Source organism: Microcaecilia unicolor, chromosome 8 (assembly GCF_901765095.1).
Source record: "Microcaecilia unicolor chromosome 8, aMicUni1.1, whole genome shotgun sequence".
NCBI classification, from domain to species: Eukaryota; Metazoa; Chordata; class Amphibia; order Gymnophiona; family Siphonopidae; genus Microcaecilia; species Microcaecilia unicolor.
Window position 1 is genome coordinate 37024789 of NC_044038.1, and position 26272 is coordinate 37051060.

The following is a 26272-nucleotide window of genomic DNA, read 5'->3' on the forward strand; positions in this document are numbered from 1 at the left end:
ACTTGCCTTTTCCTGGAATCTCAGACGGTTGTCTGCTAGCATCTGCATGAGATTGGTGTACCAAGGACTTCAAGGACAGTTTGGAGTGATGAGGTTTATTTTTCCCAGATGGTCCGCCACTTGTTGCTCTACTCTGGCTATAAGTGGCCAAGGCAGAAAGACATTCAGGAGAATGTCCATCAGCCACGTTTGTGCCAAAGCATCTATACCTGCTGCCCCAATTCTCTCCAGTGGCAAGAAAATTTGAGCCTCCTCTAACAGAACTCCCTGTTACTTGCTGGTCAGATGCTACAGAGGGTGGAAAGCAGCACGCTTGCAGCACTGCAGTATTAAAGGCAAGTTCAAAGGGCTTGGAGGGGGAGATAGAGGAAGGCTGAGAGCACGCGGGGTGGGGGCTGTAGGAGAGGAAGAGATGCCGGAAGGAGGACGCGAGAGATGCCAGCCCAAGTGATGGAGAGGAAAGGGAGAGGGAGAAAGAGATATGCGGGAAAAGGAGCAGGGAGCCTAATTTGTTAATGCGATTTAACATTTTAACACATGAATCACGTGTTAAATGTGCAGCCCTAGAAAAAACCAAAATGGATCAATATTCAAAATGAGTTTTGTATTGGCTGCTGGGTGGTCAATGCAAAAGTCTCTTACCTGTGTTTTTTAAGTTACCACGCCAGCTGAATATCAGTTCCACCTGCTCAAGATAGTACTCATCATCATAAAACCCTACAGGAAGTATTTTTTCACGGAGAGAGTTGTGGATGCTTGGAATGCCCTCCCACGGGAGGTGGTGGAGAGGAAAACGGTAATGGAATTCAAACATGCGTGGGATAAACATAAAGGAATCCTCCTCAGAAGGAAGGGATCCCCAGAAGCTTAGCCGGTGGAGGGAGGCAGGGCTGGTGGTTGGGAGGTGGGGATAGTGCTGGGCAGATTTATACGGTCTGTGCCAGAGCCGGTGGTGGGAGGCGGGGCGGGTGGTTGGGAGGCGGGGATAGTGCTGGGCAGACTTCTACAGTCTGTGCCCTGAAAAATCAAGGTAAGGTATACACAAAAAATGCCACATGTGAGTTTATTTTGTTGGGCAGACTGGGTGGACCGTGCAGGTCTTTTTCTGCCGTCATCTACTATGTTACTATTACATAAAAAATTCATAGAACAAATAAAATTCTTCCCACTCTCCCAAAATAAAGACTCCACCACCTTCCAATATATGCAAAGAATGGTCACCCTCTAGAGAAGGCAGCTGGGATTTATTAAGCTGCCTTATTAAGCTGCCTTCTCTAGAGGGTGACTCAGCCCTACCAACAAATGGACTTTTTTTCACACATGGTCTCACTTTTTAGCTCCTACTGACTTATGCAAATGAGGCCTCACTATGAGTTTCTGCACATTGCCTTGAATCCTTCCAAATTCCCCACAGGACCCATCTTGCTTTGATGCTCAGCAGAAGCTGATGACAGCAAATAAGAGAATGCATGGGGATCACCCCCTCCCCCCACAAAAAAAAGCACATGCCCCAAATTCTTATTCCAGACAGAACACCAAGCCACTCTCAAACAGAAGTCTGCACCAGATATTTCCTCTATAATTTAGAGCTGTCTTGGAAGCATGCAGCCAGATCTACTGGTCGTCAACCCTTCTATCTAACAGGTATGGAGATCTTATGGTAATGTTACCAAACGTTTCATGGATATATAGCAGTTCCTGAAGTATAGTAATTTAGAGAAAATAACACTATTAGATGCTTCTCTTTCTGGAGGGCACTCAATAGTATCATTATTTTTAAAAATAAGAAGTTACTTTCTCATTAATTGCGTTCTGGGATGGGACACTAGCAGCCTTGTGCGTGCATGGGTACTCAAAGGCTTGTGCTGCACCACAGACTCCACTATGTCATCCTAGGTAGATGCCTAGTCCATCTAGTGGTAGGGCCAACCCTGGATCTGGGGAGAGAGGGCACAATCCCAGACAAGTGCTCCTTATACCCCCCCCCCCCCCATCCATTACTCAGCCTCTTGGTCATAAGATGAGGAAGTCACTGGCTGGCAGCATAGCTCAAAATGCAATAGCCTGGCCAGAAGCAGAAGATGTGGCCTAGGGTGCTGCAAGAATTTTTAATACTTTTTTTTAGTTTTTTAGTTGATTTTGACTTTGTATTTTATGATTAGGTTGCATTTTATGTATGTTTTCTGTTAGATCAATTGGATACTACAGGATATAAAACTGATAAATACATGACGGCCTTGTCTCTCCAGGGACAGGAAAGCTGCAGGGATTGCACCCCATTGTTCCCTCTCTTGCCCTCCATCTCCCATGACAATTTTGTGAAGATGGAGAATTCCACGGGACGAGCCAGATTTGGTGGCACTTCCCTCAGCCACACAATTGTGGGAGTCTAGGGGGTCTTTCCTTACAGATTCAGAAAATCATTGTTAAAAAATCCTTAATTAAGACTTCAGCTGTCAGACAGATTCAGATTTGATCCTATTTGATGTCTGCAGCACTCTACTATCAACTTGGGACTGTAGATCGTATTATGTTACCATGTCGGGGTCATTCCATCTTCCAGGGCCGGCGGCAGGCTGTAAAGCATCCTGGTTATTTCCGTACCACTCAATAATAGCCAAGACGCTGTCCCAGCAATCCTGGATGTCACCATAGTTTCTCCAGAGGTTACAAATATCACCGAGTAGGGTGTAATTCACCTAAGAAAATAAGTACATTGATTGAAATCTAAGTACAAGAACTATAAAACCTCTTCTTGCCTAAAGATGTCATACCACAGTAATATTAAAGACTAATCTCATAATCAGAGAATCTTGAAAACCTGCATTCCATCGCTTGATACACTGGGTTTGTGTTTGAGTGTCGTGTTTATTATGTGATAACAATTACATTTGTAAATGTTCTAAAACTTGGGGTTCTGATGACTTCTACTCCTCTGGCCTCTGTTTACTGCTCCCTGGTGGAAAGTTTTTGTGTTCCTCTTTTGCTTTTTGTTACAACAATTACATTTACACCCCATCTAATCAATCCACAAGGACTGCCCTAAGCAGTTTAGAAGTACATTCCATCTTTCAGAAAATCTGCCACACAATGAGTTAATGAGCGCAAGTCATTTCCTTTTCCTGCTGGCAACTGGGACTTTCATCTAGAAGTACAACTTGGATTTAAACCAGGAGTTCTCAACCCAGTGCTTGGTACACACCTAGCTAGTCAGGTTTTCAGGATATCCACAATGAATATGCATGCACCAGGGCCGCTGAGAGCCGGAGCCGGGCCCGGGACAAGGCCGCCCCCGGCCCCCCCACCCGAGGTTGCCGGGCCCCCCTGCCGCCCACCCACCCGAGGTCGCCGGGCCCCCCTCCACCCGCTATTGGGCTGGGCCCTCGGAACTAACCTTAAGCCTCCTTTCACTTCGCAGCAAGCAGCGGCAGGGCAGACCTCTCCTCCTTCCTTCCGTGCCCCGCCCTCGCGGACGTTACATCAGGCGAGGGCGGTACATGGAAGGAAGGAGTGGCCTGACCTGCTGCTGCTTGCTGCGAAGTGAAAGGAGGCTTAAGGTTAGTTCTGGGAGTGACAGAGGGCGGGCCAGGCGGCGGTGGCGTTGGGCCCCCCTGGAGGTCTGGGCCCCGGGACTTTTGTCCCCCCTGTCCCCCCCCTCTCGGCGGCCCTGGCATGCACTAGACTTGCCTTCATTGGGGGATATCCTGAAAACCTAACTGGCTACATGCATCCCAAGGAATGCAAATGGATAGAAATGTTTACTGACGTACAGGAATGTATGTTCATGTTTAAAGCTTCAGCATGGTGCAAGACGGACAATGCTTCCAATTTGTTGTAGTTTATCCTAGGCCCCACAAAGGTCCCAAATCCTATCATTACTCTGTTACTCCTATCTGTGTCATCCAAGAATGAAAGCATATCGTTAGCAAACATATTCACTTGACTTTCTCCTCTCCCACATCTTAATGCACCCCATCTCTGCACTGTTACTTATTTTAATCACTAATGGCTCGGAGGATAATATGAATAGGAGTGGGGACAGTAGGTAGCCTTGTCTGGTTCCCTGCTGGAGAGCGAAGGCTGATATAAAGTGCACTTAATTTCCAGGGTCAAGATAGGTCTATTCAGCTGTAATGCTGCTTCTTTCCATGGTACCAGGAAGTGTAGGTCCTGAAAAAGTGCTCTCTCTAATTAGTATCTCAAGACACTACTGTATACAGATTCCTATAGAAACTGACACACGCCACCACCTTCTCCTACTTGAGCACGCAGCTGTGGAATGCTCTACCTACAGAACTGAAAGCCACTGACGAATTAACTAACTTCTGCAAATCTCTGAAAACTCATCTCTTCCAAAAAGCCTACAAGGAAAATACATAGCCTACGAACTACTTCTACAAATCACACAATCACCACAGCTCACCTCTAACTCACCTAACATTTCCCGTCTATCCTCCCTTACCCAATCTTTAAACAGTAATAATTGTACTTGTTATCATGAAACGACTATGCTTATCTTCTCTTACCATCATTCAAACTATAAGAACTGTACCTGTTATCACGAAATGATTATGTCATAACCACACTCTGTAAGCCACTTTGAGCCTACAAATAGGTGGGAAAAGGTGGGATACAAATGCAATAAATATAATAATATAAATATCTAAGAAAGTCTCCTCTATTTCCTGCTCACACCAGATCCTTTGGCCCCTGGAATCAATGATCTTCATAATTACTTGTTTCACCTTAGGGTCCCTCACTAAGTTCAATAACAAAGATCCCATTTTGTTCCCCCATCTATAAAGTTTGTATCTCTGACAGTATATATAATGCTTGGCTTTCTGATTCAAGATCTCATTGACTTGCTTCCCTATACTCCTCAGTAAGGTCCCCTATATGTTTCCTTTGATAACAACGCAGTTCTTGTGTTCTCTGCAGTACTACTACTACTACTTGACATTTCTAAAGCGCTACTAGGGTTACGCAGCGCTGTACAATTTAACATAGTCCCTGCTCAAAGGAGCTTACAATCTAAAGGCACTTCACGGTCTCTAACTTTCTATGTGTTGTGTACCCTATGATCACCCCCAGCATCTTTCCTATCCTTCTCCCATGTGGTCCAGTATTTCTCCATCTCCCTTCTCACTGTCCACCTCCAGGTCCAACATTTCTTCCTCCTTCTTCCCCCTGCCATTGAGCACCAAATTCCCCCAGGGTCCTTCCCTGCTCACCTGTCCACGTCCTCCATTCAAACCTCCTGCATTCCTCCACGACTGCTTAAGTGCTCTGTAAGAGTCTGTTGGTCCTGCTTCCATGACAGCAAGAAGTGTGCATCAGAGAAGGTGGAACCAGCACAGCCTTACAGAGTGCTGACACTTGTGGCTGCAAAGGAATACAGGTTTGAGGAGAGGAAGGAACTGGGGGATTTTGGTGGACCATGGCAGGGGAAGCCAAGAGGGGAAGATGCTGAACCTGGAGAAGGGTGGGGGAGAGGGTGGAGAGGACAGGGGGGTGAGATGCTGGCATCATGTAGGGGTGGAGAGGAAAGCACTATGCAAGCATTTAATAGGCCTATTGATGTTTGGTGGCAGCAGAAGGAAGAAATGGAGGGAAGAGGTGGAACCTGGGAATGATCTGTGGTTGGCAGAAAACCAGCACTTACATTAGCTGGTTTCTGGCTGGCCTGGCCCATTTTGCAAAGGAAAGACTGGTGGCCAGCAGAACAGAAAACTGGCTAGTTGCATCTAGACTAAGAAAACTATGGAAAACAACAGGAACTGTACCTTTGGGGGAAGCCCTCCTTCATAGGCTGGCCAGCTGCAGGAGTATGCAATAGGTCTCCCGGTGGCATTCAAAGCAGCACTCATCTTAGGATAACCTGAGAGTTCATGATGGCATGAAACAGATCACAGTAACATAGTAAATGACAGAAAATAAAGAACAAAATAGCCCATCCAGTCTACACAGCAGTGATTTGTTAACTTAAGAGCAAATGTGCATGCAAATTCCCATATGTAACTCAACACCCTATCCTCCTTCTCCTCATTCAACCTTTCTTCATAGTATATATTACTGAACTATAACCCCTCTCAAGTGTCAGAAATCACTTGAGAAGTTCCCACAGAAAGAACTAACTCTGCATGACTTTTCATGCGAGTTATTTAGGCAGTACAATGAGTTTTCTTTACCTGTACAGTTGCTTAGATCACAGGGTGGCTGAGCCTGGTTTGTGTATACTTGTAAATTGCTCCTTCTAGTGATAAGGAGGGAGAATTACAGTTCAGGGTTGCCTCTGCTGTTTGCACTCATCCTTTTATAGGGGTCCTTTTACAAAGCTGCAGTAAAAAGTGGCCTTAGTGTGCCCCCCCCCGCAGATCTTTCTCAAATGCAAAGGCTAGTTTTATCACAGCCATAAAATCCCTGATTTCATATTTATTTCATTAGTGGCCATGCACTAATGTTGACCTTGTGGATTTCTGTGGAGGTCTTTTCTTCTCTGTTTTGCTGCCATTAGCGTGCAGCCATTTTTTAAAATTACCACGGGAGCACTTATTGCCATTTACTTTGTAGATCTGAAGGGCTCTGCATTATCTGTGAACTAACCAGTTAGCACATGGTAATGTAGATGCATTAATTGGTTAGTGCATGAATGCTCACTCTATGCTCCTGAAATGCCACCTCAAAAAAAAAAAGTTATTGCACAGTTAGCTCGCGAACATGGTAAAACTAATGCAAAATACTATAGGGCATTAGCCCATTTTTGCTGCATTAGGCATGCGTTAGCAACTGATGAACTTAGTAAAAGGACCCCCGTAGACAGGGTTGGCTTAACCACCGGACCAGGGGAGGCTCTGGCCCAGGGTGTTGGCGAATAAGGGTGCCAAAATGCTCAGCCTCTGACCTCACTTGGTCTGCAGGTTAAGCCTTTTCTACCCCTCCCCACGAGTCCGGAAGTGCTCTGTCACCTCTCTCTCTCCCCCATGGTCCTGTAAAGTCTATGTCGGTTGCCGGCAGCAGCAGCATGACAGGCAGACTTCGGCCAGCCCCTGGGTCTTCCCTCTGTCGTGAAATTTCCTGTGGGTGGGACACAGCAGAGGGAAGTCCCAAGGGATGGCTGAAGGCAGCCTGTAGTGCTGCTGTCGGCAACCAACATAGACTTTACAGAACCACGGGGGATGGAGAGAGATGAGGGATTACTGCTGGACTCAAAGGGAAAGACAGACTGGAACTGGGGAGGCGGTGGGGAGGTTGGAGATGATGCCGAACCTGTTTGGGGGGGGGGGGGGAGGGGCGCTGGAAGCGATGTGATGGGGGGCACTGCCATAGCAAGTTGGTTCAGGGCACCACTTTCTCTTGAGCCACAGAAGTGGAGGAGTGGCCTAGTGGTTAGGGTGGTGGACTTTGGTCCTGAGGAACTGAGTTCGATTCCCACTTCAGGCACAGGCAGCTCCTTGTGACTCTGGGCAAGTCACTTAACCCTCCATTGCCCCATGTAAGCCGCATTGAGCCTGCCATGAGTGGGAAAACGTGGGGTACAAATGTAACAAAAATAAAATAGATACTATTGGAGATTCTACATGGAATGTTGCTACTATTGGAGATTCTAGGTGGAATGTTGCTACTATTGGAGATTCTACATGGAATGTTGCTATTCCACTAGCAACATTCCATGTAGAAGGTTGCGCAGGCTTCTGTTTCTGTGAGTCTGACGTCCTGCACATACGTGCAGGACGTCAGACTCACAGAAGCCTGCGCGGCCACATTGGTGATCTGCGAGGGCCAACTTCAATCTCAAATAGTAGCAACAGTGGAGGAGTGGCCTAGTGGTTAGGGGGGTGGACTTTGGTCCTGAGGAACTGAGTTCGATTCCCACTTCAGGCACAGGCAGCTCCTTGTGACTCTGGGCAAGTCACTTAACCCTCCATTGCCCCATGTAAGCCGCATTGAGCCTGCCATGAGTGGGAAAACGTGGGGTACAAATGTAACAAAAATAAAATAGATACTATTGGAGATTCTACATGGAATGTTGCTACTATTGGAGACTCTACATGGAATGTTGCTGCTATTGGAGATTCTACATGGAATGTTTCTATTCCACTAGCAACATTCCATGTAGAAGGCTGCGCAGGCTTCTGTTTCTAAGAGTCTGACGTCCTGCACATACGTGCAGGACGTCAGACTCACAGAAGCAGAAGCCTGCGCGGCCACATTGGTGATCTGCAAGGGTCGACTTCTACATGGAATGTTGCTAGTGGAATAGCAACATTCCATGTAGAATCTCAAATAGTAGCAACAGTGGAGGAGTGGCCTAGTGGTTAGGGTGGTGATTCCCACTTCAGGCACAGGCAGCTTCTTGTGACTCTGGGCAAGTCACTTAACCCTCCATTGCCCCAGGTACAAATAAGTACCTGTATACAATATGTAAGCCGCATTGAACCTGCCATGAGTGGGAAAGCGCAGGGTACAAATGTAACAAAAAAAAAATAAAAAGATGATGGCAGATAAAGACATGCATGGTCCATCCAGTCTGTGCCCAAAAGCCATATTCATTATTAAACCAAGGCTCCTTTTACCTAGTGGCTACTGTTGTTCCTTTCTTGTTTTTTTTTTAATTTTGCAAACAGCATCCTTGTTTAAAATATAATCTGTGGATGCTATTGTGATAAAAAGAAGCCACCTCGCTAGTTATAAGTTCATGTATCTCTTTGCCACTTTCAGAGAGGGAAACATTTCTGCAGTAGTGCCCAAGCATGGACTCAAGTCCTCACATGTTTGCTTGTGTTTTATAGCAGCTTATTAAGTGAAAAAAAAAAGCATGAAAGTATCCATGCAAGTTGAACTGTGCACCTGTTGAAAAGGAATGGCTATGAAATAAAGCCTCCTCAAGCCCTGATCGGGGAGAACTATAAGAAAAAGAAAGACAAGCTTTTCTAAAGGCTGGTTTCATTTTTAGGACCCTGCATTGTTGAGCTGCACACTGCTATGGCACAGACTCAGGAAAGAAATTTGGTGCTAAAGAAAGTGAAAAACAACATCTCGGTAAATAAAAAAAACTGATAAATCTGTATCAATAAAAATGTAAATGTTCGTTTGTTCAAAATCTTAAATCTCCGAAAGTTCTTCACCGATTGCTTTCAAATTTGGACACAACGTTGCATTCGAATATGCGCATGTTTTTATATACTTACTATTATATAGATGTCACAGCTGTCGTACTCACGGAGCGCAAGCAGTGCGACGAATAATTGCAAATCAAACTGAGGAAGAACGGCTATCACTGAACGAGCGAAACACACAAAGAATGGCTCAAATACGTGCCAAGGAAGCAGCAGAGCGACGTGCAGCCAGACTTGACGATGCACGGTTGCGAGTACGGCGATCGCGTTCTGCAGCTTCAGATCTGCTTCGTTCTCAACAGAATCAACGCGACAGGCTGAGAGTGGCTTAAATCTACGAAAGTTCTTCACCGATTGCTTTGAAATTACGCGCATGTTTTTATATACCTACTATTATATAGATGTCACAGCTGTCATACTCGCGGAGCGGAAGCAGTGCGATGAGTAACTGCAAATCAAACTGAGGAAGAACGGCCATCAGCGAACGAGCAAAACACACAAAGAATGGCTCAAATACGTGCCGAGGAAGCAGCAGAGCGACATGCAGCCAGACTTGACGATGCACGGTTGCGAGCATGGCGAGCGCGTTCTGCAGCTTCAGATCTACTTCGTTCTCAACAGAATCAACGCGACAGGCTGAGAGTGGCTTAAATCTCCGAAAGTTCTTCACCGATTGCTTTGAAATTTGACACAACGTTGCATTCGAATACGCGCGTTTTTATATACCTACAATTGCAAATCAAGCTGAGGAAGAACGGGCATCAGCGAACGAGCGAAACAGACAAAGAATGGTTCAAATACGTGCCAAGGAAACAGCACAGCAAAAAACATCGCTTGAGGCTCTTGATCGATCATTGCAAGATTTGCGTGGAAACATCAGACCATTTGGGAACACATTAATATTACTTGCAGGAGATTTCATGCAAACATTACCTGTAGTTCCTCGATTGACACCAGCGGACGAAATAAATGCTTGCCTAAAATACTGTACCTTGTGGCAACAGTTAAAGACTTTAAACTTAACTACAAATATGCGTGTCCAGCTGCAAAACGATCAATCAGCTCAGATATTCTCACATCAATTGCTGAAAATTGGGAACGGAAAGGTGCAGGTTGATCTGACCTCAGGACGAATTTCATTGCCTCATAACTTCTGCAATTTACTGACCTCAAAGGAACAATTGGTTGAAAAAGTATTTCCCAATATTCAAACCAATTATAAGAATCACGATTCGCTGAGTGAACGAGCTAGTCTTGCAGCCAAGAACAAAGACGTCTACGAACGGAACAATATTATTCAGTCTAAAATTCAAAGCGAGCCACTCACATACAAGTCCGTCGACACTGTTCTGGAAGCAGGTGAAGCGCTTAATTATCCAACAGACTTTTTCAATTCACTCGATCTGCCAGGGATGCCACCGCACGTACTGCAATTGAAAATCGGCGTGCCAATTATCATGTTGCAAAATATCAACCAGCCAAAGCTTTGCAACCGCACGCGGCTTGCAGTAAAAAAATTAATGAGCAATGCCGTACAAGCAACAATCTTGACAGGACCTTTCAAATGTGAATATGTCATTCCCCGCATTCCTATGATTCCAACAGATAGGCTATTTCAATTTAACAGATTGCAATTCCCAATTCGATTGGCGTTTGCAATCACCATCAACAAAGCTCAGGGCCAATCTTTAGAATTCACCCGTTTACATCTACACACGGATTGCTTCTCACATGGACAATTATATGTTGCATGTTCTACAGTCAGCAAACCAGACAATCTCTATCTCTGCACACAGAATGGAACAACAAAAAATATTGTATACCCACAAGCATTGTGAAATTAAACATATTAGAAACATGCACTTCCTCTTTTCTTTCTTTTCCATTTAACCAGACTGAGGCACAGCAACGCGTGGCCGGGAAGAGCTAGTCATTAAAAAAAAAAAAAAAAAAAGACGACCATGGATAACACAACTACAAATTAAACCAGGGTTTGAAAGCCATATTTAGAGATTAGGGGCGTCTTTTATTAAGGTGCGCTCATGTTTTTTGCGCACGATAAAATTGTGGGCGCGCTAAACGTTAGAGACGCCCATAGGAATACATTGGCATCTCTAATGTTTAACGTGCCAATTTTAGCGCACGCTAAAAACGTGAGCGCACCTTAGTAAAAGACACCCTAGGTTTCTACCCATCCTTTGCTAAGTTAAGAACTTGAAGGAGAAAACTAACCTATGGCTTTATCAGATGAGTTGGAGTAGCAGCCGTCAAATTTCAACATGTCAACTCCCCACGCTGCAAAGGTTTGTGCATCAATGCTGATGGTATCCAGCGTGGTTCCTGGATATCCAGCACATGTGAAGTTCCCCATGTCACTATAAATGCCTAGCTTCAGACCTTTGGAATGCACCTGATGGGGAAAAGAGAGGATGTTACTAACTGTTCCAAAGAAGCACTTCAGCATATCCAACCACGTTAGAATCCGCAGCCTACCAACACTTGACAAATGTACAGCACTAGAACATAGCCCTATGGGGGTAACTCTATAATGCAGGCGCTAACATTTACGTGTCATTTATCTCATGCCTCTGAGCAACCCTCCAGGGATAGCTGTACACCAAGCCCTTTTCCTTCATGCAGGTAGAGCAACTAATTTAAGAACAGCTTAGGTCCCAGCCTTAACTTGGCTGTCTGGGGCAGCCCCTGAATCTCCAGGGCTAGCTTCTCCCCACCTCTCCTTTCAAATGGAGCTGGCTTCACATCTCCTGGAGATGCTAGCCCTGGAGAGTGTTCTTTTACGAGGTCTCTATCTGCATGAAGGAAGAAGGGCTTGGTGTACAGCTATTACTGGAGGTGTACTCAGAAACACGAGATAAAAACAGTGAAAAGATAAGTACCTACTGTTCTTTGCAATGAAAAGTTGAAAAGGACCACACTCTGTTGTATTTCCTACTGACCCCTGATGCATGTATTCGCCAAAACACAGGCCGTGTTGGGTCATCGAATAAAGATTGCTTCCTCTGCTATTTGGCTCCGCCTTGGTACTTCCGTCTGTGGCCGATCACACTTTCTTTTGTACTCTGCAACCTTTTGCATTGGTGTTTCCTGCTGTAGTAATGGACTGCCATGCCTCTTTGAAGAATGTTATTGTGCTCCCTTTGTTTTTTTTTTTACCATTTATTTTATTATTTTCATATATAAACATATCAAAGCATAGAACATTTCTAATACAACCATATTGCTAGTCACATTTCTTGAACTATTTCTCATTACTAGTTCCACTCTTTCTGTTTTACAAGACCCCCTCCCTCCCTTCCCCCCCTCCCCCCCGCTTTTGCCCACTCATTAATGTCATATATTTTACTATCCCGTATTATCTCGGGAGGATAACCATTGTTCATAGAGCTTCCAAGTCTTTTGATGTTGTACTAGACGACCATTCCGTAGTGCTGTAAGTTTTGACATAAGGCAGATATAGTCTAATTTCTGCAAGACTTTCTGAAGGCCCGGCAGTGACGGTTGTTTCCAAGCCGCTGCTAACACCAGCTTGCCTGCCACAAACAGCTGTCCAGCAAACTGATGTATTGGGTTTTGAACTCCTTTAGGTTTAAAGCATAGCAAACAATAGTCCATCTTCATTGGGTAGGTCACCCCAGTGACCTCAGACAAAAATTTCAAAAGCATGGTCCAGTATGTCTGGGCGTGTGTGCAGGCCCACCAAATGTGGAACATGTCTCCTATAGCATCGCACTGTCGCCAGCATGTAGCTGAGCTTCCTCTGAACATCTTTGCAATGCGATGTGGGGTGTAATACCAGCAGTATAACATTTTATGTCCATTCTCGATCATGGAGCTAGAAATCGAGACTTTAAGCAAAGATTTAAATGTTAATTTCCACTGCTGGAAGGTATATGTTTCCCCCAAGGCTTCATTCATTCTGCTCCCTTTGTAACCCGACTGCTGACTGCTTCGAAGAGCACTGAGTGGTCACTGCTGGGGATGCAGAGTTCAAGCAGAGCATAAGATTGATTCTTAATGAGAAAAAAAGTGTCCTTCACTTTCCCACCAAAGAGGTTTGCTGCTAGGCAGGAGGCATCTGTGAGACGGTCATGGATATCCTCAGTAAGGCCAGAGGCTCAAAGCCATGCTGGTCTGCATGCTCCAGTTTGATAGCGAAGGCATGAGAGACTGTATTACAACTGTCATAAAGTTGCACTGATAAGATGGAAACCAGACTCCTGCAAATCAAAGGTTAAATGGGACAGCTGTTCTTGCCAAACCTCTGGAGGGGCACATGCAAAATCAGTTAATTTCTGGACCAGACAATGGTTGTAAGAGAGGAACTGGAGCTGATTTATTGCAATTCTCCTACACTGCTATGGGCCATGAACTTGGTACATTGAAGACTGAACTAATGGAGGCGTTGCCAGTGCAACTGAGAGGTAAGTCCGCAGGTGACGCTTACGCTTCCTAATTGTAAAGTCTTGAGCACTCGGGAGCCAGAACTGCAAGCGTGCACCCTTAAGAAGCCTGGAACATGCTGCTGTGAGAAATAAGACCACTATATGCACTTTAGACGCTCAAGTATTATTCCAAAAACACTTCGGCCCAACCTCTGAAAAGCTAGCACCACATAAACTCAAGACACGGAAGATGAAACACGAAACCACCTGCTGAACCCGGGCAAAAAACACTCACAAAACTGGAACCCAAACCAGTTCTACATAATAGACAATGAATCCCAAAGACTATTATGTTTCACATTAAATCTGATCTTATATAAAACAGTTAAGCCATTCTAATGTCAGCATAATATTATCAGTTAATCTTAGCAGATAGCTCAAGGAGTGGAGGAGTGGCCTAGTGGTTAGGGTGGTGGACTTTGGTCCTGGGGAACTGAGGAACTGAGTTCGATTCCCACTTCAGGCACAGGCAGCTCCTTGTGACTCTGGGCAAGTCACTTAACCCTCCATTGCCCCACGTAAGCTGCATTGAGCCTGCCATGAGTGGGAAAGTGCGGGGTACAAATGTAGCAAAAATAAAATAGATACTATTGGAGATTCTACATGGATGTTGCTACTATTGGAGATTCTACATGGAATGTTGCTACTATTGGAGATTCTACATGGAATGTTGCTATTCCACTAGCAACATTCCATGTAGAAGGCTGCGCAGGCTTCTGTTTCTGTGAGTCTGACGTCCTGCACGTACGTGCAGGACGTCAGACTCACAGAAGCAGAAGCCTGCGCGGCCACATTGGTGATCTGCAAGGGCCGACTTCAATCTCAAATAGTAGCAACAGTGGAGGAGTGGCCTAGTGGTTAGGGTGGTGGACTTTGGTCCTGGGGAACTGAGTTCGATTCCCACTTCAGGCACAGGCAGCTCCTTGTGACTCTGGGCAAGTCACTTAACCCTCCATTGCCCCATGTAAGCCGCATTGAGCCTGCCATGAGTGGGAAAGTGCAGGGTACAAATGTAACAAAAAAAACCAAAAAAAAAAAAACAACCCCATGTCAGTTAATAAGTTGCAATGTAATACTGTTCACTGTATACTCAAGTTATACTGTAAGTTATTACTAATGAGTTACTAACAAATAGTATTAATTAATGTTATCGACAACATACAGTTAAATGTAAATCTCTTAGAACTTGGTGAAGCAGACTATAAATGCCAAATTAAATTAAATCTTGGAGTCACCCCTGCATACACTTTTTAGGATCCAAACTGAGGTGTACAGTGAAACTGGGAGCCTAAATTTAGTAACTTAGTCTTAGTAAGTTTTCAAAAGGGCTAATTTAGGAGCCTAAACCTTTTGAATACTGGTCTTACAAAGACCAGTTAGTGAAATAAATATCCTTTTTCAGGCTCAACAAAAACTGCATAAAGGAAATCCCCCCACCATAAGCTTGCCCATAATTAACTGTGCAAGGCAACTGCACTCATTATTATATGATACAAAACGCCTACATACAGGTTCCTTAAATACATGAGTTTATCTGGCTAACATTATGGGGTCACAGCCACAAAAAGACTGGTAAGCACTGCCATATATCTATTCATTTTTGTTCTGTCTCTCATTTAGTACATGGCCCCTGGTTTTTGGATATACTCACATAGTCAGCAAGGGCTTTAATACCACCTGGAAACCTGTCAGGGTCCGCCTGAAGCTGACCCTTGGAGTCTCGCTCCTTTGCCGTCCAGCAGTCATCAATATTGATATATTCATAACCAAGTTCTCTCCAGCCATCACTGGCCAACCTGTCTGCCATGGTTTTGAACAAATGCTCACTAGGAATGAAAAATAAAAAAAAAATACATTGGCTAACACAGCAAGAGGGCAAATTATTCAGGTTCAGAGATAAGCCAAAAAGTCTGCCAGCTATTTTCCACAGCTCTCAGCTTTGATGTAGTTAAAATTGCATCGTGAACTCGTGGTAAGGTAACAGAGTTTTAGAAATGTGAGGACAGAGACATTCACAAATTACTGGAGGAGGTAGTGCGGGTAGAAACAAAAACTTATTTCCTGGGATTATTACCAAATAGGCTAAGCAAGGGCGAGAAAAGGCTGGTAAAAGGGGGCCTAATGGTGGTGAGGAATGTCATAAAAGGGCCCTGGAAAAATGTGGAAGCTATGACCACATGTTTGGAGTTTATAGCACAGATGGAGAAGCAGACAGATATCAGGCATCAAAAGTTACTGTAGAGATGCAGAGAAGTGAACTATTAATTTATTTGTTACATTTGTATCCCACATTTTCCCACCTATTTGTAGGCTCAATGTGGCTTACATAGTACCGGAGAGGCGTTTGCAGACTCCGGTGTGAACAAATACAAAGTGATGCTGTGGTAAGATAAAGTTCATGTGGTACAGCCACATTAGGGAATCGTACAACGGAAGAGTTGTGTTATGTCCATTACGTACTTTAGTTTTCTTGTGTTGCAGAGATTAGGCATTTAAGTTGGATCTGTATACCTATTGTAAAAAACATAGATGCCAGCAATGGTCCCTGTTGTATATCAAGCTCTGTAAATAAATAACTAATTTGGAGACTTATTGGCGAGAAGTGGGAGGGATAGGGGAGCAAGAAGGGTGGGGCAGGGGCGTAGGCACGGGCGGGCCTGGGCCCACCCAATTTCGGATCAGGTCCGCCCAGCAGCAAAGTTCCTGACTGCGATTCCAGTCGCAGGCTCCGCTCGCAGTCATTCCCACACGCTGCCTGCCAGTGCCGGCTGCCGCTCAATCTCCTTGCGCTACTAAGCGCTAACCCGGAAGTCTCTCCTCTGCAGGAGATTGTTGAGCGGCAGCCGGCAGGCAGTGTGTGGGAATCACTGCGACTGCGAGCGGAGCCTGTGAGTAGAATCGCCGTCAGGAACACTGCTGCTGGGAGGGCCTGCAAGGAGGGTGAGATGCTGCAGCTGCACGGGGGGGGGGGGGGGGGGAGAGGGATGATGGGGAAAGATGTCGCATGGGGAGGGAAGACGGGGGACACAGCAGCTGCACAGGGGGAAGGGAAGATGGAAAGAAAGATGCTGCACAGGGGGGAGGGAAGATGGAAAGATGAGGCTTGGTTGGTGGGGGAGGGAGATGCAGCAAAGGGGTGGAGGGGTGAGGAAGGGTGAAGTCTTGGCTGTGTATGAGGTGGAGGGGAGGGACAAATGCTGCATACAGAGGGGATAGGTGGGGAGGGGGAGAAATGGTAGGCATAGGGGTGGAGAGGAGGGAGAAATGGTGGGTATAGTGGTGGAGGGAGGGCGAAGCAGAGAAAATTTTGTGCCCACCCACTTTGGGCTCAGGCCCACCCAAAACTGGCTGTCTGGCTACGCCACTGGGGTGGGGTAGGAGGAGGGGAGGGAGAGAGTGGGAATGGAGGTTAAGTGGAAGGTTTCTGATAGTTGTACTACAACGTTTACTTTTGATATGTGCTGATAGTATTTGTTTGAAAAGTTAAAATAAACAAATTTTAAACAATTGCAATAATAAAATTTTTAAAAATTGCACCGTGGAAGTACTTTCCATGGCTCTTTCCTTACTTTGGTAAGGAAGGTCTTTCTTGGAGAAAGAAATACTTTTGCTAAGAACAAGACTTACCGAGTCCAAGTAATTGAAAAGCTGGCTGTCTCAGCTATCAGATATAAAGTACCACAAGGGAACAATTATATTAACTAGTTCACCAAATTTATAACACAAAACCTTGTAAGAATAGATATCATTTTAACAAAATCCACTCTTTATTAATATTAATTACTCCATCATTATTTTAAAAATCATACTTTACATAGTCCATTCCAGTTGTACTCATGTTCTTCCAAAAGTCCAAAGGTCTATATCGTAACATAATTTTCATGTTCATGCAGATAATACGAAACAACGATTTTTACAGAGGAAATACCCCCCAAAAAGTGATTAAAAGGGCGTATAAAAGAGCTCAAAACGCCAATAGACACTGGTTGTTACATAAGCAAAAGAAATTAAAGGATGATCAAGCCCTAGTATGTGTTCTCCCTTATTCAATTCATACAGTGCAATTGCGTAAAGCGATATTACGCTATTGGAATATTTTACAAATCCATCCTGCATTTGATGTACAACCTATTTTTGCATATCGTAGGAATAAGAACTTGGGGGAACTGATGTCAGTTACTAAACCTATTAATAATGTAGATTCATCAGCAGGGTTTAAACCGTGCCACAATTGCTGTTATTGTAAACAGACTTTGGAGGGAGATAGAATTTATGACCAAAAGATGAATAGATCCTTTTACCTAAAATGCTCAGGAGACTGTAATACAGCAGGGGTTGTATATGTAATTGTATGCCCAAGCAAACTACTACTACTATTTAGCATTTCTATAGCGCTACAAGGCGTACGCAGCGCTGCACAAACATAGAAGAAAGACAGTCCCTGCTCAAAGAGCTTACAATCTAATAGACAAAAAATAAATAAAGTAAGCAAATCGAATCAATTAATGTGAACGGGAAGGAAGAGAGGAGGGTAGGTGGAGGCGAGTGGTTACAAGTGGTTACGAGTCAAAAGCAATGTTAAAGAGGTGGGCTTTCAGTCTAGATTTAAAGGTGGCCAAGGATGGGGCAAGACGTAGGGGCTCAGGAAGTTTATTCCAGGCGTAGGGTGCAGCGAGACAGAAGGCGCGAAGTCTGGAGTTGGCAGTAGTGGAGAAGGGAACAGATAAGAAGGATTTATCCATGGAGCGGAGTGCACGGGAAGGGGTGTAGGGATGGACGAGTGTGGAGAGATACTGGGGAGTAGCAGAGTGAGTACATTTATAGGTTAGTAGAAGAAGTTTGAACAGGATGCGAAAACGGATAGGGAGCCAGTGAAGGGTCTTGAGGAGAGGGGTAGTATGAGTAAAGCGACCCTGGCGGAAGATGAGACGGGCAGCAGAGTTTTGAACCGACTGGAGAGGGGAGAGATGACTAAGTGGGAGGCCAGCAAGAAGCAGATTGCAGTAGTCTAAACGAGAGGTGACAAGGGTGTGGATGAGGGTTTTGGTAGAGTGCTCGGAAAGAAAGGGGCGGATTTTACGGATGTTGTAAAGAAAGAAACGACAGGTCTTGGCAATCTGCTGGATATGAGCAGAGAAGGAGAGAGAAGAGTCAAAGATGACCCCATGGTACGTTGGCCAAACTAAGAGAAAGGTGACAATTAGAATAGGGGAACATCTGAGCAATATCTGGAGAGGAAATGTAGAGGCGCCTCTGGTAAAACATTGGCTAGATATGAAACACACGTTAGATGATTTAAGATTCTCTATTTTAATAAAGATAGATATGGGAACCAGAGGTGGTAATATAAGTCAGAGATTATTAATTACTGAACAAAGAATTATATTTTCTTGGAAAACATTTTTCCCGTATGGGTTAAACAAAGATGTTGAATGGACTGAAGTAATTTAACACCTAGCAACAGTAATTCACTTAAGGGATTGATTAATGACAGCTGCAATGAGTGGCTGTAAAAGAAGATTTAAACAGGGTGGAGAGCACTCTGTTGCATACGGACTTATTTGCAACCTAATGACTGGATGTACACAGGACGAATCCACCGAATGGATCTCCTGTCTGAAAGATAGTGTCAAAAGGAGTTGGATGGAAAAATTTGTTATTGTAAGTAAATTTGATGTGTATGAATTAGAATGATGAAATTAATAGATATGAGATTGATGGTGTAACATATATTTACAGTCATTGCAGTTGTCATATATACACAATGAATGAATCAGAGTGATATATCGCTATGCTAATGCGATGTTTAAACAGCTCCTGAGGACGCCGTTGGTGAAACACAGCACTGTGTAGAGCTGCAAGAAAGGATTTTTTTTGTATAAAGAACTGATGGATAACGAGTTAAAACAGCTTTAATTTACGATATAGACCTTTGGACTTTTGGAAGAACATGAGTACAACTGGAATGGACTATGTAAAGTATGATTTTTAAAATAATGATGGAGTAATTAATATTAATAAAGAGTGGATTCTGTTAAAATTATATCTATTCTTACAAGGTTTTGTGTCTCAGCTATCAACCTGATTTCCTAAACTCTTGAAATATTTCTTCTGTTATGGGTCTCATGATTTGAAAAAAAGGAGACGGGCCTATTTCTAGATCTGTTTTGGAGAAGTAAGGTTTTTACCTGATGCAGTTTTCTGGATCATTTTTGCAATCAGTGTTGCATCTGAATCGCTCCCAAGCCAACCAGCCCATTGGTGGAGTCCTCATCATACCATTATCCAAGGGATTGCAGGATCCAATCAGTATGAACAGGACATTGATCGAATGCAGGAACATCATAAACAACATCTGCAATAAATAAAGGAAAAGGCATTAATAGCCACTGCTTTAGTCCACCATTGGTTCTGTTTAACATGATGCCAAGCTAAATGAATTCCAGCTGTTGGTCATACACAGATCTGAAACTTATCAGGCAGAGTAAGAGTACAGTATATCAGATGCCCCTCACTGGTGGAAAAAAAGAAAAACATGTAGAGTGGCTGATTTATTACTAAAACCCTGCAATCTAGTGCTGGCATTTCAGAATACAGGTGCCAGTCCTAGGGGAGGATGCCCCAGACAGATGTGATCTGTCTCCAGTTGCACCTCTTCTCTCTCTTCTCAGCTGCCCTAGATCTGTACAACGTGCAGGACATCAGACTAGAACGAAGCCTTGCGCGGGATTGAGAAGAAGAGGACCTCGGCTCAGCCGGCGGGGGGTTGGGGTCCCCCGCCAGCAAAGGTAGGCGACACCGGGTTGGCGGCCGGGGGGGGGGGGGGGGGTCAAACTTTGACGGTCAAAGTTGGTGGGGGAGGGGGTTTGGCAATGGGGGGGGGGAGCTAAAATGTGCCCCCCCACCTCGGGCTCTGGACCCCCCTCCCGCCAAAGTCTGGCTATGCCCCTGATATAAACAGGTAAGAGAGTTAAGAAGAGTTAAAAAGTAAGGTCACTGATTTGAAGAAAATTGCACACAATGTCGGAGAGATGGTTAAATATTATCTCAGCTAGGGTAGGAGTAGATAAACGTCCTGCTGCAGTTATGTGCAGCCCAAGCCACTCTTTGTGTGTGTGAGTGAGACTAAGAAGTTAGCTACTTCTTCTATTAAAGGCCTGGTTGAACAGCCAAGCTTTCACCTGCTTCCTGAAGGTTGCAGTCTGCCTTTCTTCTTCTTTTGAAAGATTTGATGCATGTGTTGCATGTACTATGCACTCCAGCAATAACTCAGAAAGCTTGAATTGTTTATTTTTATTATTTGTTTAATCAGTATTTTAGTATATTTTACACAGCACCTGTCTATCCATTTGATGTCTTAAGTTGTATTTAGTTTTTATGATTTGAACTGATTCTATGAAACTCTTTGTAGATGGTATGTTTTTTTATATACACTGTTTGTGCACATCAGTGATGGATCCCATACATTTTATGTGATGTGTTATATATTACTTTATCCTTGTATGTTTTTACATTTCTTTTTTGTTTGGTCATTTTTAGTATTATAACCCCTGATGTAGCCTACGCATGAGCAAAATGTGGACCAATTTGGGTATTTTTGAATAAAAGCATTGTTTTATATATTCAATTTGAATCTGCTCTCTTTTTGCACCTGAATAGGAGGTAGTGCATACAAATATCTTATAGAAACATAGAAAAATGAAGGCAAATAAAAACCAAATGGCATGCATATTCATTGAGGATATCCTGAAAACCCAACTGGAAATCACTGCAATAGATATTTATAAAATCACGAGTCGTATGGAATTATGATGCTCTATGACTTGGATTGGCCACTGTCACAGACAAGAGTTTGGCTTGATGGAACTCTAGTCTGGCACTTTTTTTTTTGTTACATTTGTACCCCGCGCTTTCCCACTCATAGCAGGTTCAATGTGGCTTACATATTATATACAGGTAATTTGTACCTGGGGCAATGGAGGGTTAAGTGACTTGCCCAGAGTCACAAGGAGCTGCCTGTGCCTGAAGTGGGAATCGAACTCAGTTCTCAGTTCCCCAGGACCAAAGTCCACCACCCTAACCACTAGGCCACTCCTCCACTGTTGCTACTATTTGAGATTCTACATGGAATGTTGCTATTCCACTAGCAACATTCCATGTAGAAGTCGGCCCTTGCAGATCACCAATGTGGCCGCGCAGGCTTCTGCTTCTGTGAGTCTGACGTCCTGCACATACGCAGCCTTCTACATGGAATGTTGCTAGTGGAATAGCAACATTCCATGTAGAATCTCTCCAATAGTAGCAACATTCCATGTAGAATCTCCAATAGTATCTATTTTATTTTTGTTACATTTGTACCCTGCGCTTTCCCACTCATGGCAGGCTCAATGTGGCTTACATGGGGCAATGGAGTGTTAAGTGACTTGCCCAGAGTCACAAGGAGCTGCCTGTGCCTGAAGTGGGAATTGAACCCAGTTCCCCAGGACCAAAGTCCACCACCCTAACCACTAGGCCACTCCTCCACTCCACTTCTTGTGTTCTCTTGTGGAGGACTCTGATTTTGGATTAGTTATAACACTATAACAATCTATTAGAATAATCATTGCTTTCTCTTTTCTATATATAGTTGCTTCTGGTTATGTTGTCTGGTAATAAACCTTTCTTTGGCTCTTGTAAACTGTAAGCTGGACTTTAAACCACAGGTAAAAAACGTTTTTGACATTTCTCTATTTTCCTTCATCTTTTCTTGTGTTCTTTGTTCTGAAGGTGCATTGTTCATTTATATTATTTTTAAAACAATAATAAAGAGAAAATTAAATGAAATCAAACCAAACCTGGACCACTGTCTCATGATGACATGGAATTTTGTCTCTCTTAACAGGAAGATTAACACCATTGCTAAAGCAGAAGCATTAAACATTGTCATATCCCCAGCAGGACTGTTGCAGGGTATGGGCAAGAAGAGCGACTGCCCTGGGGAAGGACTATGCTGTCCTTTTGAGTTCATCTGAGTTTGAAAATCATGCTAGTCTGAAAGGAGAGCTTTGCCTGTGGTGCTCTTTGTGCAGGGACTGCCTTGGTCTCCAGAAGGGAAAACTGGTAGGCAGTTAAGTCTACTGTCCCCATAGTTCAGGTTCTCCGTGTCAGAGTGGAAGTAACTATCTTTGACTAACAGCTCAGACCTACACAGATCTAAGCCAAAAGGAAGTCATAAAATATGCATTTTTTTCAGTGTGCTTTTTTTTTCTGTTTGGCAGAAAGTATAATTGTTCTGCTTTGCCAATAATTACATCCAACATGTCTCCAACGGTGGTCAGTTAAACCCCTCATATTTGAAACAGCATTCAGTCTCAGCCTAAAGGCCGAGATTATTTTCAGTTCATAGCTCAAAACCCCATCTTTGACACCACCCCATGATCTTAAGCAAAAGTTTCAATTGGCCTAGTGGTAACAATCGGCTAGGTGATACAATTCAAGCTGCACCATTTCACATACCTCTCTTGTTTTACGAAATTATCAACTTCCAAAATTTGTTGTTGCTTGCTTTCTTGGTTACTTTATGATAAGCAGAACAAAACGTACCCTGAAGGTATATGTCCAGCTACATATTTCTGTAATGATCAGCTGCCCTTGGCTTCTCTCTCACATGTCTGAAAATCACGTGCTCTTTGTGCTTCCTGGTTTATGGCTGATGTTTTCTTTCTTCCTTTCAGCTGACTGGCACTGCAGAGGCTCTTTTTTTTCTCCGAGGCAATGAACAGCAGCTGAAACGGAAAACAATCTTCAGCCTTACCACACCTCTCTTTGCTCTCTGGAATAGGATTTCATTCAGCCCCAGAGGGTATTTTCCCTTAGCATGTGATGTTACATTTAATATCATCTTGGTTTTATTCACGAGTAATTATAATTAAAGAAAAGCAGAGCTGGTTTCACTCTTGGTTGTTTTTAGCTTTCAAACTGTGCAGTCCTGAAGTGTTTGTGGTGGGTGGTGGGGGGGGGGGGGGGGGGGGGGAGGGAAATGTATACTATTTTTATTGCATCTATAAAGAATATTGACCAGATCCTATTGCATTACTTTTTAAGAATATGACCTAAATCTGTCAGATGAACAGAAAGAGCTAGGTTTTACACTACTGAAATTCATGATCATATATTTGAGTTCTTCACCCCCCCACCCCATTAGCAACATTGTCATTCAGTGTCCTGTTAATACAAAATTTTCAGGGTGTGCTAGGGAGGAGAAAGAGGAGCTGGACAGCAGAGGAAATTTGGACTTATCAGTTAATGTCCTTTCATCAAGTCCTGCTATATCAGTCCAGATGAGTGGGTTATGCCCCCTTACTAACAGATGGAATCAGAGAAAAACAGCTGAGAGATAACTTTCATCCCCTTTATAGGGGGCTGGTGCCACCTTCAACTCCTCAGTATCCTCTATCAAAACTAAGATTACTGAAGGGAATTCTTTGGATTTCAAATTCACCCCCCCCCCCCCCAAAGTGCAGCCAAAATCATAATGTCAAATACCAAGTATGTGCTACAACATACTTCCTGTTAGCTTTCAGAATTTATTTATGACTTTTATACCCCACAATATCCCAAGCAGGGGCATATCTGAAATGCGGCGGTAGGGGGGGCCAGGGCTAGAGTGAGGGGGCACATTATAGCACCCCCCCGCCGCCATCGTCCCCCCTCCCCCCCCCGGCCCCCACTGCCAGTGCAGCGACGTCAGACTTCGAAAGGAGCAGCTTTGAACAGCACGGACTCCGGAGGACGAAAAATAACTTTAAAAGACCTCGGCTCGGCTGGCAGGGGTTGGGGTCCCCCACCAGCCGAAGGAATATTTTTAAAGGCAGCGGCAGGAGGAAGCGGACCTCGGCTGGTGGGGGTTGGGGTCCCCTGCCAGCAAAGGTAGGTGACGGAGGTAGGGGGTCCAGGACAAAATCTACGGGGGCCCAGGCCCCCATGGCCCCACGCAGATACGCCCCTCATCCCAAGCAACCTCAGGTTCAATGTGACTTACAACACACTGTGAAAACAAGCATATAAGGAAAACAATGTATAATACATTACACTTAAAAACAAAAGTGCAAAACCCTTCCAAAGATAAACACTGCCAAGATAACATAAATTTGTGTAGACCTGTAATCCTATACTAAGCCTGGTGAATTTCCACTGCGGAAAGAAATTTGCTAAAGAGGAATGACTTCAATAATTTGCAGAAAAGTAAGTAATTATCTTGATATTTAATGGTATTCAGTAGAGAGTTCCACCATTTGAAATGAGAAATCAGAAGAAAGAACCGATTTATAAGTGATTTTACTGCAATTGGGGAGATGAAGTTGGAGAAAATTTCTAGTGCCAAAGCAAACATTATGCAGAAGGAGCCTTATCAAAGGTTGCATATAATCCAGCATTGTCATATATTATTTGGAAAGTTAGGGCACAGAGCTTGAAGATTACCCTAGCTTTAATAGGGAGCCAATGAGGCTTATACAATAATGGAATAGCCCTTTCAAAGCGTGAAACTTGAAAGATCAATCTAGCCGCTGTATTCGTGGCCACTTGTAATCTTTTGAGGAAACTCACCTTACATCCAGCATATACAGCATTAAAGTAATCGAATTGAGTTAGGACAAAAGACTGTACTAGTAACCTGAAGATATCAGAAGGAAAAAAAGGGACTAATATGCTTCAGTTTCCAAAGGGATTTAAAGGATTTGCTAACCACAGAGGAAACCTGAGGTTCAAACATGAGATACTTATCAATAATGACACCCAGTATTCTCAGAGAGTGCTCCGGGGGGGGGGGGGGGGGGGGGGTTGTAGGAAATACTATCTATGCTGAAGATACTGAGTAGGGATTGGTCAAAGTGAGGAACTTAGTTTTATCTTTGTTTAGCTTAAATTTAAATTCTGAGACCCAAGATTCCATCAAGACCCTGCTTGATCCTGTGAATAATATCTTGAAGGTCATGTTTAAAAGGAATAAAAATTGTGACATCATCTACTAAAAGTTTGAAATCCCGCAGATTCTAATCTACCTCCTAAGGGTGCCATCATTACATTAAATTAAATCGAAGATAAAGATGAGCCCTGTGGTACGCTACATGGCGAAGGAGGAGAGAGCAATGTCAGAATAAAACAGAAGGGGGAGAGTGTTGGGTACATAAGTATTGCCATACTGGGACAGACCAAAGGTCCATCAAGCCCAGCATCCTGTTTCCAACAGTGGCCAATCCAGGCCACAAATACCTGGCAAGATCCCAAAAAAGTACAAAACATTTTATACTGCTTATCCCAGAAATAGTGGATTTTCCCCAAGTCCATTTAATAATGGTCTATGGACTTTTCCTTTAGGAAGCAGTCCAAACCTTTTTTTAAACTCTGCTAAGTTAACCGCCTTTACCACACTCTCCGGCAATGAATTCCAGAGTTGAATTACACGTTGCGTGAAGAAACATTTTCTCTGGCTCGTTTTAAATTTACTACTTTGTAGCTTCATCGCATGCCCCCTAGTCCTAGTATTTTTGGAAAGCATAAATAGACGCTTCACGTCTGGGTAATTTTTAAGGAACATCAACTACAAAACAACTCAGGGAACAGGTTTCCAGTATGGGAAAATCCAATAAATATACGCTTGGAAACAGATCATTCAATAAGCAAATACTAAGATATAACAGGAGGAAAACCCTC

General features: G+C 43.8%; 1 protein-coding gene across 5 annotated transcripts in view; it reads right to left on the reverse strand.

Moving 5' to 3' along the window:
* Nucleotides 1–26272, reverse strand: part of NAGA (alpha-N-acetylgalactosaminidase) — a 47228-nt gene that overhangs the window by 15519 nt on the left and 5437 nt on the right. For 2 of the 5 annotated variants that reach the window (XM_030211471.1, XM_030211472.1), the window contains exons 2-7: nt 23075–23343; nt 19768–19934; nt 15231–15405; nt 11349–11526; nt 5784–5878; nt 2538–2699 (exon numbers count right to left, since the gene is read on the reverse strand). In XM_030211471.1, the coding sequence (XP_030067331.1) occupies nt 2538–2699; nt 5784–5878; nt 11349–11526; nt 15231–15405; nt 19768–19934 (777 nt within the window). In that variant the 5' untranslated portion in view covers nt 23075–23343. The remainder of the gene's footprint in view (nt 1–2537; nt 2700–5783; nt 5879–11348; nt 11527–15230; nt 15406–19767; nt 19935–23074; nt 23344–26272) is intronic. The other 3 variants (XM_030211474.1, XM_030211475.1, XM_030211473.1) reach the window with 2 other exon arrangements.